This window comes from Exophiala mesophila, assembly GCF_000836275.1.
Source record: "Exophiala mesophila strain CBS 40295 unplaced genomic scaffold supercont1.5, whole genome shotgun sequence".
NCBI classification, from domain to species: domain Eukaryota; kingdom Fungi; phylum Ascomycota; class Eurotiomycetes; order Chaetothyriales; family Herpotrichiellaceae; genus Exophiala; species Exophiala mesophila.
Window position 1 is genome coordinate 1,019,224 of NW_015622508.1, and position 14,623 is coordinate 1,033,846.

General features: G+C 49.2%; 7 protein-coding genes across 9 annotated transcripts; 4 read left to right on the forward strand and 3 right to left on the reverse strand.

Annotated features, from left to right (window-relative positions):
* Positions 1-128: 128 nt before the first annotated feature.
* Positions 129-2,009, forward strand: PV10_07138 (uncharacterized protein; the record flags this gene model as incomplete). The annotated part of the gene is made up of 1 exon (XM_016372000.1): positions 129-2,009. The coding sequence occupies one exon, from the start codon at positions 129-131 to the stop codon at positions 2,007-2,009; it is 1,881 nt and encodes a 626-aa protein (XP_016221332.1).
* Positions 2,010-2,059: 50 nt separating this feature from the next.
* PV10_07139 (golgi apparatus membrane protein TVP23) lies at positions 2,060-3,520 on the reverse strand. The gene is made up of 3 exons (XM_016372001.1): positions 3,238-3,520; positions 2,781-3,113; positions 2,060-2,680 (listed from the first exon to the last, which is right to left on the reverse strand). Exons 1-3 carry the CDS (start codon positions 3,317-3,319, stop codon positions 2,529-2,531), a joined length of 567 nt encoding a protein of 188 aa, XP_016221333.1. The 5' UTR covers positions 3,320-3,520; the 3' UTR covers positions 2,060-2,528.
* A 358-nt stretch (positions 3,521-3,878) lies between these two features.
* On the forward strand, positions 3,879-5,251 carry PV10_07140 (uncharacterized protein). The gene has a single exon (XM_016372002.1). The coding sequence runs from the start codon at positions 3,973-3,975 to the stop codon at positions 4,480-4,482; it is 510 nt and encodes a 169-aa protein (XP_016221334.1). The 5' UTR covers positions 3,879-3,972; the 3' UTR covers positions 4,483-5,251.
* Positions 4,669-8,532, reverse strand: PV10_07141 (uncharacterized protein). Its single transcript, XM_016372003.1, has 2 exons — positions 6,941-8,532; positions 4,669-6,884 (listed from the first exon to the last, which is right to left on the reverse strand). Exons 1-2 carry the CDS (start codon positions 8,007-8,009, stop codon positions 5,704-5,706), a joined length of 2,250 nt encoding a protein of 749 aa, XP_016221335.1. The 5' UTR covers positions 8,010-8,532; the 3' UTR covers positions 4,669-5,703.
* A 427-nt stretch (positions 8,533-8,959) lies between these two features.
* PV10_07142 (uncharacterized protein) lies at positions 8,960-9,261 on the forward strand (the record flags this gene model as incomplete). The annotated part of the gene is made up of 2 exons (XM_016372004.1): positions 8,960-9,002; positions 9,059-9,261. 2 exons carry the CDS (start codon positions 8,960-8,962, stop codon positions 9,259-9,261), a joined length of 246 nt encoding a protein of 81 aa, XP_016221336.1.
* Positions 9,152-9,697, forward strand: PV10_07143 (uncharacterized protein; the record flags this gene model as incomplete). Its single annotated transcript, XM_016372005.1, has 1 exon — positions 9,152-9,697. The coding sequence occupies one exon, from the start codon at positions 9,152-9,154 to the stop codon at positions 9,695-9,697; it is 546 nt and encodes a 181-aa protein (XP_016221337.1).
* Positions 9,698-10,368: 671 nt separating this feature from the next.
* Positions 10,369-14,494, reverse strand: PV10_07144 (alanine-tRNA ligase). 3 transcript variants are annotated; one of them, XM_016372006.1, is made up of 3 exons: positions 13,806-14,494; positions 11,138-13,755; positions 10,369-11,068 (listed from the first exon to the last, which is right to left on the reverse strand). In XM_016372006.1, exons 1-3 carry the CDS (start codon positions 14,206-14,208, stop codon positions 10,895-10,897), a joined length of 3,195 nt encoding a protein of 1,064 aa, XP_016221338.1. In that variant the 5' UTR covers positions 14,209-14,494; the 3' UTR covers positions 10,369-10,894. The 3 variants fall into 3 exon arrangements, with proteins under 3 accessions (XP_016221338.1, XP_016221339.1, XP_016221340.1); XM_016372007.1 differs by having other exon boundaries at positions 10,369-13,755; XM_016372008.1 differs by having other exon boundaries at positions 11,138-14,494.
* Positions 14,495-14,623: the final 129 nt, after the last annotated feature.

Consider the following 14,623-nt stretch of genomic DNA (forward strand, 5'->3'; position numbering starts at 1 on the left):
TCTCAGTCGATCCAAATAGGATGGTTGGGCAAGGTGGTGCGGACTAAGACGCTGGATATGATATCAGGCTGATATCATATGCCAAGAAGACTGTTGACCACCGGGCCTTTCCCTCATTTCCTGATCATATGAGAGTGCCTTCTCCGCACCCAAATCACAACCCTACGAACAACGTCGTCAATCTCAACACCGTTTATCCGCTGGGAACTGAACTCGATGTCAATTATCATCTATTTTCACTCTTGACCGCATGCTGGAGTATTAATTCCAATTGTCTGACAATGGCGTCGGCTGGCCCTCTTTACCTTGGCTTCGACCTTTCCACTCAACAACTCAAAGGATTAGTGGTTGATTCAAGTCTGCGCAAAGTCCATGAAGCGAAATTCGACTTTGATGCCGATTCTCAAGGCTTCGATGTCAAAAAGGGTGTTCTTGTCAATGAAGCCGAGCGTGAAGTCTTTGCTCCTGTAGCAATGTGGCTGCAAGCCATTGATACTCTGCTTACCAGACTGAAGGAAAATGGCTTGGACTTTGCACGAATTAAAGGAATCAGTGGCTCCGGCATGCAACATGGAAGTGTCTTTTGGAGCGCCGATGCCGAGCAACTCCTCGCTCAACTGCAACCAGAGAAAACATTGCAATCGCAACTTGACGAAGCATTTGCTCATCCTTTTAGTCCTAATTGGCAGGACGCAAGCACACAAAAGGAGTGTGATGAGTTTGACGCCATTCTGGGCAACCAGTCTCAACTGGCGGATGCCACAGGAAGCAAAGCTCACCATCGATTCACCGGACCGCAAATCTTGAGATTCCAGCGAAAATATCCCGACAAATACCTCAAGACATATAGAATTACACTAGTCTCGTCATGGTTGGCAACAATGTTTCTGGGCAAGTTTGCTCCATTCGACATCTCAGATGTCTGTGGAATGAACCTTTGGGACATAAAAGCCGGCAAGTGGAACGAGAAGTTATTGGCACTTGCTGCTGGTCCCTCTGGAGTCAAGGTATTGCAGAAGAAGCTCGGAGACGTGCCTGAAGATGGTGGAATTCATCTTGGTTCTATTTCACCATATTTTGTCAAGCGCTATGGCTTCAGCTCAGATGCCACCATTATTGCCTCCACAGGGGACAACCCTTCGACGATTCTAGCACTGCCACTCCGCTCAAACGACGCTATGGTGTCACTTGGCACGTCCACTACATTTCTCATGTCGACAAGCGAATATAAACCAGATCCAGCGACGCACTTTTTCAATTCCCCGACGACGGCAGGGTTATACATGTTCATGCTCTGCTACAAGAACGGCGGGTTGGCAAGAGAAAAGGTTCGCGATGCCATCAACTCGGCCTCATCCAATATCCAAGATAAGAATTCATGGGAGGCATTCGACAAGCATCTCCTCTCCACCGCGCCCTTTGCCCAGAGCAACCCATCAGAACCGCTGAATCTAGGTCTTTACTTCCCACGACCAGAAATCATCCCGAACCTCCCCGTGGGTGAATGGCACTACTCGTATGACCCAGAAACGGACAAACTCATTCGTACCAACGGCGTTCCAGAATCTCCAACACAGGATGCACGAATCATTGTCGAGTCACAATTCCTCTCATTACGCCTACGGTCACGCGAGCTTGTCTCATCGCCCGCACCGTCTCTCCCACCACAGCCTCGTCGCATATACCTTGTCGGAGGTGGCAGCCGCAACAGCGCCATCGCCAAGGTTGCTGGCCAAGTGCTGGGTGGCAGCGAAGGAGTTTTCAAACTCGATGTAGGCGAAAACGCCTGTGCTCTCGGCGCTGCATACAAAGCCGTTTGGGCTATCGAACGTGATGGATCAAAAGGCGAGACGTTTGAAGAACTCATTGGCAAGAGATGGCGTGAAGAAGAGTTTGTTGAGAAGATCGCGGAGGGTTATGATCCAGACGTTTTTGAGAGATATGGTGCGGCACTCAAGGGGTTCGAGCGCATGGAGACTGAGTTGCTGAAAGAGTATCAACAGCATTAATTCAATAGAAAAGTTTGATCTACCATGGAAAGTTGAAAAGTCTTCCCATCTTTACATTGTGTTCTACATTTCTTGCTGTAGCTGATCCCTGAGCCCCTGACCATGACCTCGAACGTAAGTGATACTTATAATGCCATACGATAAGATGGAAAGAAGCCGAGAACGCATTTTCTATCAACGCCGGGCGAAGCAAGGACTCTCATTCAAGCCACCCGCTCCCCAGCATATTGTATAGACCCATGCATACCAAGCAGCCTCAATAGTGTCAGAATCAACCTCATTCACCACCATGAACCCCATTCCATCCCCATCCATCATTGACTCATCAACAAGAGACCAAAGATATCCGATTGTCTGTTCCATAAGATTGAAACAAGAACGCCCAGCCAGTCACACACACAGTCCTCCAAAGTTCAGAAACCCCCATGATCCATGGTCCGTTCCATTCATTCGTTTCACTCCCCCATAAACCCAAAGTACTTTACTTTACACAGGAATTATATCCTGAGATTTCTAATTTCACTTGAAGAACCGTCCGACCATATTACTAGCCAAACCACTGGCAAGACCACCGCCGAAGAAAGCGGACCCAGCGAAATTCGACGCTTGACTGAATTTGTCGCAGCGGGAGAATGCCACCGTGTTCGTGAGGGTTAAGATGAGTGCGATGACTATAAGGGAGATACATATCAGCCCTGAGGGATTTGAAAAAAGGAGACCAGGGCTAGATTTCTCTCAGAGAGAAAGAGAGAGGGGGGATGATCAACTCACCAACAGTAACCAACCAAATAAGATTCTGCAGCCTGACAATGGCTAAAATGGCCAGAGCGATCCACAGAGCCGGCGCCACGTACATGGTCAACCAGAAGAATCTCTTATCTGTCTTGTTGACCTCACGGGACTCCGGCGGGGCGGATTCAAAGACCCAGTGAGAATCGCCGGTTGATGTGTTGACTTCATTCCACCAACGCAGACCAACTAGACGTCGGCCGGCAATGTTCTTCAAATAATAAAAGTCGATTGAAAGGAGGAGGAGCGTTAAGATGAAGACGAGGACGAAGTTGTTGATGAAGAGAACGCCAAATAGGTACATTAGAAGAGAGCCTGGTGGATGTGGAATGATCGTGTTAGTCAGGAGGTTCATTCAGATTGAGTTGCTTTTGGGACAATGGCGTCGAGTCCGTTCAATAGAAAAGGGTTCCAGGAAAGAAGGAATATGCGTGCGTACCTATTCTGAATCCCAGATACGTGAGGAGCGTGATCGGGTGCGCACTGAGGCGCCAGTTAAGACTGCCTGGTTCGTCCGCCATGGTGTGAGGATGAGATGACTGAAGGAGATGATGCAGTCACTTTTTGAGTAAAGATCTGTTCAGATGTATAACCAGTGCATCCTTTTCGAGTCAGGGCAGGCCGCGAAATGCTTTATCGAGTATGTATTGACGTGTGCGCCTCAAGAGCCAGACAGGCATACACGGAGGGAGTGAGGGAGAGGATACGTCGAGCGAATGCACGACCGCGAATGATGTATCCCCTAAAAGGAAGTTTGGCCGAGCCACATAAGGTAGTGGTGCAAGGCTGGGTCCCAGAATCTATGAAGATGATGTAGTATAATGTTCAGGATTTGGACAACAATTCACATATCAGTTGATAAACATGGCTTACCTTTAACATTGAGAATAGACACTTTAAAGTGAGACAAATCAATGACAAGTTGCATTTCATGGTCCATAGGCAAGTATATGACCACCCCGACCCATCGTTCCACCCGAGAACCCTCAGCCTTGCATGCCGCTCGACTTGCCCCTCTGGGACAATGACCTCGATCTTGATGCTGCGGCGACGACGTCAAAGATAATTTCACGGCAGCACCACTCACCAAGATCTCAAGTCCCTCTCCAGTAACTCAGCGGGCGATCCTCGGAGAGATACTTCTTTTAATGGCGACACAACAGGAGCAATAGCCATGCGCCTCCTCACACGCCCCGGCCTACCTCTGGCTCGGCCATTCCTCAACCGGTGCTTTTCATCACGACGACGGCCTCCACCACCACCTCCTACAGCTAACTCTCGACCTACACCCAATCATACCTCCACTCCTCCTCCCATCCAACAACCCAAACCCCAATCCACAGTCCCAGTCGGCACCGGGCGACGAACACCACAAGCCCGACCTTTGGTCTACTCGTGCGCCATATTCCTGATCATCGGCTGCGGTGCCATCACAGGAGCCATATTCCGAAATGATCATCAGGTAGAGGCGGAGCGGGCGCGCCAGGAAGCAGGTGGCGAGATTGATTACCAGAAACATATCGACGAATTGCAGACAAAACGGGCGTATTTGGTCGGTGAGCAGATGCAGTTGGAACGAAAGATTGCGGGGTTAAGGGAGAAGAAGAGGGCAGTTGATGATGGGGGAGAGGGAGTGGGAGTGGGGAACAGTGTGGTGCAGCAACAAGGAGGGGTGGAAAGATGAGATGAGAGGATAGATTAACTAACTACCTCCGTCTGACTTATCCTCTGCCTTGGGTTAAGACTTCCAGCCTGTGAAGAGAGGGATTGAGCTTGCGCTAACTCTCAGCTACGACCTGGCCTGGCCTGACGTGACCTGATATCCATGGATGAAAAGCTGGCCACTGGTAAGTAACCAGCCTTACCATTGTCACAATCTGTTGGTCAATGTCCTGGGAAAGGCTGGGCCGAGCCATGCTCCAATGGGCGGTCGCTTGCTCATGGGATGTGCGTGAGGCTTGCACATGCATATCTTCGGACACACAAACCACCACAGGGAGTCTCTTCTCTGACCACTCAAGAATCGGCAAGCAAGGGGAAATGCGACCAAAGGTGCAAGCCCTCCATGGAAGGGATGAACCACGTGTTAGGTCTGAACTGCCTAAATCCGGATCTCTTCAGCCTCGATACACCCGAGCAGCTATCGAGAGATTCCAGGACTCGTGTGAAGCCGTGAAGATTGTGGAAACACATATAAAGGGATATATCTCCACCAGGAACCCAACGGAGAAAGGAGAAATGTAATTCTATTGTATTGTTCTTTAAGCACAGCAATTTGGATCACCACTTACTTGTTTTGTTAGCTAGCAAATGGTGGAAAAGGAATGCACTGAAAGGCAATCTCGAGTGCACATGTCCAATGACTGACTTGACGAACAATAACAAAAGACATCTCCCATGTGTCAAAGACAGTCAAAGCGATAAGCGCGCGCCCTGCCATGACATGACCTGACCTGTCCTGACCTGACCAGACCAATTCCGTACAAACCAAGTGATAATTTGACCTCGCTTTGGATCCGATCCGCCCCCCCCGTGTCCGTTCGTTCCTCCACTCACACACGCCGCCCGTGTTTGTTTGTTGCCTAGTGTTCTACCGCCTCAAACCCTACACAGAGGAAAGAGGAAATCCATTCGTTTCAATTGACCCTTTCATATTGCCCGCGTGCAATTCAATTCGATTCGTCCGAGAGATATGCTGGCACACTGGATAATCTGTCATCCCATGGTTGCGTTTTGTTTGAACAAGATTTGGGCAAAAGCAGGAGAAGATGGAGCAATTCATTCTTAAATTGCTAATCCTTCTGCCTATCCCTCACCACCCGCCGTCTGAACTTTTCATTTAGTTCACCCAGAACCAACAGAATGGCCCAAGATCCCCCAATCTACCGTCGCTGACGTGGGCACATCACTTCTTGCTTGAAGGACCAAAGTCGGCTTCAACCGCTTTCTGTACATTGCGTTGTTTCTCGACCTTGAATTCTGCACATATCGAGATGTGATCACTCGGGTAGTGGAAGTTAGGAAGACCGGGAACCTGCTTGAGGTATTCGGGATCAATCTGGCCAAGAAGACCAACCACCCGCAGACTGTTGCTCGAGTACCAGATGTAGTCGAGAATATCCACATAGTGCGGCACGTAATTGGTGAACGGCATTTCGTCCTCAATTTGTGCGTATGCCGATTTCAGGGTGAATTGATGAGACATGCCGGCTCGTGAGAAAGCGCCATAGTCCCGTCCGATGAGATCCGAGTGGTCAGCGCCCATTCCCTTCTTCGTAAAAAGATCGTAGACTGCCGTACCGGTTGCAGCATTGAAGTCACCGGCGATGATCAACGGAATCTGGTTACCTTGAGCGTATGATAATGACGGACCTGGTTCTGGTGCAGGTTCGTCTTCCGAGTCCGAGAATCGAAACACTTGCTTGTTAGTTGCCGGAGGGAACTTGGTCCATTTCTCCGAAAGCTTAGTGATTTCTTCCATCATGACAGCGGCTTGAATCAATTTCACGTCTTTGAACGCAGGATCCCAGTAAAGATGGGTGTTGGCAACGATAAGTCGTGCGCCCGTCACACGATTTTCCAAAAAGACCACTGTAGCGATGTCGTCACGTTGCCACACCCGATTCAACATATCTGCCGAGGCCTTTGCACCTGGACGTTCGACTGCTTTTCTTCCGAGAACAAGATGGTGTGAATCAAGTAGGATGTACTTTTTGTCTTTCCAGAAAGTTCCGCAACCATCCACAAACTTAGCGCTTTCCCCCAGAGTTTCAGCGCGACCCTTTTGACCATAATATCCTTTGAAGCCGGACGCGGCCAGTTCTGGTCGGAAGAAGTCGTCGTAACTTGTTCGATCCAGTTCTTGCAAACAAATAATATCTGCTCGTAAGTCTCGTAGCTCTTCAATGATGAGTGTCTTTCGATAAGACCAGCCCAGTACACGTTCGGGCACCCAGCCGTAGTATGAGGGTGTTGCGTAGCGGTCACAGAGAATATTGTAGGTGATGGTCTTGATGGTATCTTGATCGTCGCCACCGGAAACGTCCTCCAACTCGTGCCATTCGCGATCTCGGGGGGCCTTAGGTTCTGGAAGATGTCAGTTAGCGTTGTGCTTGCGTAAAGTGGGATGGGGAGAAACTGACCAGGCATCGATTCACGCAGATACTCAACCAATTTTCGGGTTCCGCCTTCCGAGATCTTGTCCCGCTGGCCCTGTTCGAGAGGATTGCCATAGATGCCGAGCATTTCCAACTTGAATAAGAAGCCAACTTCATAGCAAAGAGACTGAATGTGATTGTTGAACAGCAGGAGATGCTTCAAGTTGGAGAGCATGCCGATTTCCTCGGGAAGCTCAGTCAGTTGATTGAACGAAACGTCGAGATGTTCCAGATTCTTCAACTGGCCAATCTCTCGTGGTAAGGTCTCCAATTGATTGTAGACGAGGTCCAAGCGCTTGAGAAAGTTGTACGTCGGGTTGAAGAGGACGGGGGAAAGGGCACAGAGACCTTGGCCGCCCAGGTCAAGTTCGTCCCAAGTCTGTTTGCTTGGGGCAGTGCCGTTGGTTGTGGCCACAGTTCCACGATTGTCGGCATGGATCTCTTCCGCAGCCGCTCCTAGGGGAACGTAGTTGACTCCTTTCGTCTGGTGTGCCACTGATCGAGCTCTCTGATTAGGACCATTAAGTTCTTTGCTCTCTTCCCAGCATTGCTTCTGTTCGCGCCAATGTTCGTTATCGGGCTCTTCGGGCTCGTCATGGGGTAAACCGTTACCGTTACCGTTCTGAAGATGATCATGGCCGTAAGGAGGGAGATGGGGGGTCGAGGATTGGAAGCCACCGGAGGAGAGGTTATGCTGATGTCCTAGTTGGCCGGCATGATGATGCTGAGGATGGTGCTGATTGACATTGTGGTGGCCATGGTGTGGTTGTTGATATTTAGGCATATGTATATTGCCATATCGTTGGTGATTCTGCGTCGAAGTCATCAATCCATGTTGGTTTTGGTACCCATTTTGTGAGTACATGTTAAAATTGTTGTTTTGAGAAGGGTTCACAGGCGAGCGGGAGGGAGACGGGGTGTCTGCGTTGAAAGGCCGTCGGGAACCAGGGGGAGGGGAAGTCGGGCGGTTGAGATTTCGGTGTGCGGTGTGTTGCTGATTGGGATAGAATTGTCCGGCGCCAGGTTGATGGAACCGGAACGCACCATCTGCCATCTAACCTGGCAGATAAGAGAGACTGGAAGGGTTCAAGAGGGTAGGATTGGACGCGCGAGCAACCGGAGGAGGATGGGTGGTGGGAAGACTGTGGTGGACAGGTGTGCGAGAATGGGGAGGGCTGCTGAGTTTTCGTTTTCTCAACATGAGAACCCTCAAGGAGCTCGACGCGGTCAAAGGTGAGGAAGTCGATGTTGTGTTAGTAAACACGTATCGTCAATGTCGGTCGCGCTGGGTGAAGAGTTGAGGACAAATATTCACAGGTTTGGCATTACTGCAACCTCGGGGGGTGAAATAGGGCTGAAGCTTGGACAAGGTTTGGACAAGGTGGCACAGGCGCAGGTCGTGAAAGGTGGGTTGCGGGGACAGGAGTAACAGTGAAGATTTCGACTCTGTGGCAATGAGAGGGTGACAATGTCGGTGACAATGATGGTGGAAGTGGAATGGATATATTCACAAATATCGATGGAAATGAGTCAAGGTAAGGATTGGTGTTGGTGTTGGGTTAGTCGGGCAATGCTGGATGGGATGGGATTGGAGATGGAGGTCAAGCACAAAGACTAACCTAAGACTGACTCTTGACCTTGCGGAGGAGAGGCGCAGAGACGCAGAGGGCAGAAATGCGCGAATTAGTAGACTATTCTACACTAATTCACACTAGAGGACACTAGTTCGTTTGGATGTTGCCCAAGTCGTCGCCAAATGCTCGATCTTGGGGTAGGAAGATGGAGGATTGTGCCAATTATTGTATGGCTTGGCTTTGCGTCAGACCACTAGCTCGGTTCCAAAATCCACTAGCAACTTCAAATTGACATCACTCGTTGAATTGATGGGATTCACTATCATTATTGGACATGGGTTGTTGTCTTGCCTTGGTTTGATCGCATCAGGATACTTTGACCACTCTTTTTATTGTTGTTGCTTTGTCTCGAGACTTGATATCAATCACGATGAATGTCGAACTTCGTCGTCAGGTCATTAATGTGTACAAGGGTGAGGCAAACCACACCAAGCTTGAAACCTGTCAGCTCAGGGACTAACTTCTTTAGAACTCCTTGAAATGGGCAAGCATTACCCTCTAGGTTATGAGTATTATCGGAATCGTCTACATAAAGCTTTCATGTCGCAAGCCAATCTGAGAGATGAAGAAAAAATCCGAGAAGGCATCAAACGCGCCGAGTTTGTCAAGAAGGAGATCGAGGCATTGTACTTTCTCAAGAAATATCGAGCTATCAAACAGCGATATGCTTGATAGAAGGAACCTTGTTCGATTTCTGATCGGTGACACCGTCCGTGGCAGACAGCATCATATCAGAGGTGTACCAGCCACATGCCATGGTGGCGATGTGAACTACGGAAACGCAGATTACTTCACCTTAGTCGCAGCCAGGCCGTTGGGAAGAGGACTACGAACCATCTCCATAGCAGTACTAGAAGGGACGGTCGCTTCCGAGTCCTTTGGTCACGGGTTCGAGACACTCTTCAGAACGCATTCAGGGAAGTCACCTCAACCCGACTTAGCCACAGAAGGTAATGAGCTTTCTCTAAAGATCTTTGAGCCTATGGAATTCCCGTCATGGGTCGCGAGAATACTGTGGCATGTCACTGTTCAATTCAGCAACGATATGAACAAGTCTGATTTCGAGACTAATCTTGATCAAGAGCCCATCTCTCTCGGACAGGATTAACCAGAAGACGACAAAACCATCTCACGACTACACCCTAGCTACCACCGATGCCAAGTTTCTCCCTCAAACCACTTCACTCCTTGATCTTCTGCTTATGGAAAAGCCCTATTCTCAGCCTGAGATTCTGGAATCAGTAATGGAGATCGTCCACCCAGTCTCAAGGGAACACGTACCGGGAATCTCAGGCATCCAATTATCCCGCTTACTGCAGCAGAATTGGCCTCTAGGGGGTAAACCGGTTGCTTAATCCAACGTGCCATAGAAGATGTAGGTGAAGTCGCCGGCATTAGCCTATTAGGGGGGGGAATATCTTAAAGATCGGTCTTATCAAATGGAAATGAAGGGAGACAAAAAGAAAAGGATTGGATCTGTCCGTCTATGTGACTTACGCCATAGTTGTTTTTGGGTGGGCAGTAATTGGATTCAACCAATATATATCCTAATGGACTCAAAAGAGAGAGTGAATGCTAATTTACCTTACAATTCCAACTGGGACATATGCTTGTCCTTGCTTGATCTTTATTGTCAAGTTCGATTTCACATTTTATTGCTTAACAGTAGCAACTTCCAGGGAACTTCATTGTATCGTATCGGTTGAGTCTCGTAGACTCGTAACACTTGTTGTGGACAATGGAAGTATAACTAGGTCTCTTGCTAGTCGTAGAATGTTTCGTACACAAACCAGACGCCCTCTCGTATTTCTACAGTAGGTGCTACTGTTACATAAACTAGAAGTGCTATAGTGTTTCTCCCTCCCCTCGATCTCGACGTCATGTTGCCATCTCCTCATAGCACGGGCGTCATTGAGGCAAGAGTCCTAATGACGAAATTCGAAATGTATTGTGATTGGTTATTGGGTACGGCGCGGATGCTTTGTCCGTTTGAGTATCTCGCAACGTCTTTCTGTTCTTGTCGATGTATTCACGAGGGGGTCGAGTCTCGCTATTCTCATCCCTTAGCTCCAGGCCAATCACCAAGCCAGCCGTGACAATTTCAATGTCATAGTCCGAGTGCCGCGTCGTGTTGATCTCTACAACAGAGCGCTGATAAGCGCCCATTGGCTTCTAAATTCTGTTATACACACACACATCCGACCATGTCAATCATCTCGAGTTGAAAGAAGCATGTCATTAACTTGAATCGTGGTCAAGAGTCATGCTGCGTCCATCATATGCCTTAGCTCTGTCATCCACCATCCTACAGCTTGAACTTCTCAAGATACTCCGTCGCTGCTTTGAGTGCGTCATCAACCTTGGACGAATCGGTTCCAGTACCGACAGCGACGGGAGCTCGGCCACCTGCCTTACCGCCAACGAGTTTCGACACGACGGATGACCATTCAGCAGACGAAACGCCGGCTTTAGTAGCATCCTAGAACAGAAAACATTAGCTTGATATCCCAACATATGGTATGGATCTGCTGCATGGATGTGAACTTACCGCGCTGACAAAACATCCGTGATACACCTTGCCCTCTGGATCTTGTTCGTCCGAGACCACAATGTACACACTCTTGTCCTTCAGTTTGTTTTGGACATGTTTGGTCACATCAGGAACAATCTTAGCGCTGCCCCCGACTGGCAGGCGTAAAACGGCAGAATGAGCCTCAGGATTGGTTTCGAAGTACTTTGTAACAGCATCGACCGCCTTCTTGAGTTGCTCCTTCTGCATCTTCTTTTGATGCTCCAGAAGTCCTTTGCTGATCTTCTCGGCACGATCCCGCAATTGCTTCTTCTTGACCGCAGAGATCGAAAGGGCGTCTAAATCAGACTGTGTCGCTTTGGTTTCTTGCTCCTTCTCAGGTCCATAAGGCAGTTTTTCTAGTCGGTCCAATCGTTCAGAAAACTCTTCTGCCACACGCTGCACCTCGTGTGCGTCGTCTCCAGTCACTGCAATGATTCGTCGAATACCTTTGGCGATTGCGTTTTCTTCGAGAATGATGAGGTCCTTGATATCGCCCGTGCTACGGACGTGAGTGCCCCCACAGAACTCAATGCTGACAGTCTTCCATCGTTCGTCTCCGACATTCTTGAGAATGTCATCCACCTCAACGCCGACAGAGACCACTCTAACGGGATCTGGGTATGTCTCTCCAAAGACTGCCCGAACTCCGCTGATCTCGAGAGCAGTTGCCAATGGTACGTCCTTAGCATACACCGGGCAAGCCTGTCGGATATATTCGGTGCATATATCTTCGATCTTCTGTAGCTCGGCATCTGTGACGCCGCTCTTGTGGCTGAAATCAAATCGCAGCTTCTCCTGGGCAACAAGTGATCCTCTCTGATCAACTCCATCACCGAGGACTTCCCTGAGCGCAAAATTGAGGATGTGGGTTCCGGTATGATTGTTCCGTATTGGCGACCTTCTAAACTCATCATATTCGGTGATGACCTCGTCGGCAACAGAAAGCTGGCCATATTTCAAGTAACCCGTATGCAAGACGTAACCTGCGTATAGCTGGACATTCTGAACGTCAAGCTCAGCCTGACCATCAATCACAATGCGACCAGTGTCGTACTCTTGACCACCTTGTTCCGCATAGAAGCAAGTTTTGTCGAGAAGGACTCCCAATTGATCACCTGTGGGAATAGACTTAGTATCCGAAACAAATTTCTTTGCATGGTAGATGGCTTGGATTTTGGCGGTGGTGTTGGATCGACCATACTTGGCAGAGTCGTCGGTTTTGGTGACACCGGGCATCTTCTCGAGTTCGCCGAGATCATGTACGTCGAGCTTGACAAGATCGCTGGCAGCTTTCTTCTCGCCCTTGCTAGCCTCCCTGGCCTGGAGCCTTGCGGTCTCGAATTCATTGTCATCAATAGACAAACCACGTTCCTGGGCCATAAGTCTTGTGAGATCGACAGGAAACCCAAATGTGTCGTACAATCTCCAGACGTCAGCACCGTGGATGCTGTTGATTCCTTGGCCTTGACTCTTTTGGGCATAGACTTCAAACTGCTTCTCGCCACGATCCAGTGTCTTTGCAAAGGAAAGTTCTTCCTCCTTGAGGATTTCTTTGACCTCTTCCTCTTTGGAGACGATCTCCTTGAACATACCTCCCATCTGTTGAACGAGGTTTGGAACAATCTTGGCGAAGAAGTCACCAATGTCCACATTGAAATACTTTCTGGCATATCGTGCTCCTCTTCTGAGAACTCTTCGGACGACGTACCCTCTTCCTTCATTGTTGGGATACCCACCGTCAGAGATGGCGAAAGTCAGGGTTCTGACGTGATCGGCAATGACTCTATAGGCGGTGTCGATACCATCTTTGTCATCGTCACCAAATTTGCCAGAATATGGTCTGGCTCCTGTAACTTCTTGAATTCGCTCGAAGATAGGTGTGAAGACGTCGGTGTCGTAGTTGGACAATTTATCTTGCAAGACGCTGACCAAACGCTCGAAACCCATGCCAGTGTCGACGTGCTTGTTGGGCAACGGACGCAGGCTCTTGTCGGGCTCTCTGTTGAACTGGATGAAAACATTGTTCCAAATCTCAAGCACATTGGGATCGTCCTGATTGACAAGATGGGCGGCGTTTCGACCTCCAATTCGATCGTAATGGATTTCTGAACAAGGACCGCAAGGACCTTGGTCACCCATTTCCCAGAAATTGTCCTTCATATCACCCGGGAGGATGTGGTCATCTGGGACTCCAACGGCCTTCCACAGTTCTTTGGCCTCAAGATCCGGCTCCAAGCCACCCTCTGGGTATCCCTCAAAATAGGTGACGTACAGGCGATCCGGGTCAAGTCCGTAGACCTTTGTCAACAACTCCCAGGACCAGTTGATAGCCTCTTTCTTGAAGTAATCACCAAATGACCAGTTGCCCAACATCTCAAAGAAGGTATGGTGGTAGCTGTCCTTGCCGACATCATCGAGGTCATTATGCTTGCCACCAGCACGTATGCATTTCTGAGAGTTGACAGCACGCTTGTACTGACCCTCTTTGCTTGTGGGGTCTACTGTACCCAGAAATATGGGTTTGAACTGGTTCATTCCGGCATTGGTGAAGAGCAAGGTGGGATCGGATAGTGGGACGACGGGAGAGGATTTGACTAGACATATTTATTAGGTGGGCAACAGTGTCAGAGGGAATTGCACATACCAAAGGCATGTCCTCTCTCTTGGAAAAAGTTCAAGAAGGTATCTCTGACCTCTTGGGCGGTCCACTGTTTCGTGGTCGCCATGGTTGCGGTTGTGCGCTGAGAGCGGAGACCGAGAAGAGGCGAGGAGGTCTTGAGACCCAGATAGGATTGATTCAAGCTGTGGGATATCAGACAAGGTCGAGAAATAGACTGATTTGGATCGTCGGAGGGAGTATGCCTTGTTGTAGAAGGACGAAGTGAGTGAATGCGGCGAGGTTGTAGAAATTGTGCGAGGGTTGGAGAAGTGAAGCGGCGGGAATTGTGAGTCAGTTCGCTTGTGTGGATGAGAATGCGGCGAGGGGAAGAAGTGATTGCTCTCCAAGTCGCTTCTACGAGCTGCGATTGACAGCTTGTGTGTCGCATCCAAGTCGATAACGGCTACTAGAACTTGGTTATATCGAATTGACAGTAACAAATGATCACAACTTCATTTGAGATCCTTTGTTGACTCTGACACGGTAAGTTCTAGTGGGTTGTTACAACGTCGCAGGTGAGAACTGTCCATGATTTTTTTTGATAAACCTCCATACCTCCAACGCAACTGATAGAACGCCTAAGTAGAGGCCCCCTGTGTCGCTCTAGCTCCTCCAATGGGACTGTGAGGGATCACGGGGACCAAGAGGGGTGAGGTTATTACCTAAGCTGCCCAAGTCTGCCCAGCTGCGTAGCCAGCCACCGCCTAGGACTTTATCTATCCGTTGAACCTGCCTCATCCTTATGGGGGTCCATGGTGGTTCTCTAGGCTTGGCCAAGGTCATATGAGGCTTGTCTCTTGTTC

Coding starts and splice junctions, on each gene's coding strand:
- PV10_07139 (XM_016372001.1), bottom strand. CDS start 3,319: ATGGCGGACGAACCAGGCAGTCTTAACTGGCGCCTCAGTGCGCACCCG. Junction 3,114..3,237: donor GTATCTGGGATTCAGAATAG/GTACGCACGCAT, acceptor CACATCCACCAG/GCTCTCTTCTAATGTACCTA. Junction 2,681..2,780: donor TATTTGGTTGGTTACTGTTG/GTGAGTTGATCA, acceptor TCTCCCTTATAG/TCATCGCACTCATCTTAACC.
- PV10_07140 (XM_016372002.1), top strand. CDS start 3,973: ATGCGCCTCCTCACACGCCCCGGCCTACCTCTGGCTCGGCCATTCCTC.
- PV10_07141 (XM_016372003.1), bottom strand. CDS start 8,009: ATGGCAGATGGTGCGTTCCGGTTCCATCAACCTGGCGCCGGACAATTC. Junction 6,885..6,940: donor TCTGCGTGAATCGATGCCTG/GTCAGTTTCTCC, acceptor GACATCTTCCAG/AACCTAAGGCCCCCCGAGAT.
- PV10_07144 (XM_016372006.1), bottom strand. CDS start 14,208: ATGCGACACACAAGCTGTCAATCGCAGCTCGTAGAAGCGACTTGGAGA. Junction 13,756..13,805: donor AGAGAGAGGACATGCCTTTG/GTATGTGCAATT, acceptor AAATATGTCTAG/TCAAATCCTCTCCCGTCGTC. Junction 11,069..11,137: donor ACGGATGTTTTGTCAGCGCG/GTAAGTTCACAT, acceptor TTTCTGTTCTAG/GATGCTACTAAAGCCGGCGT.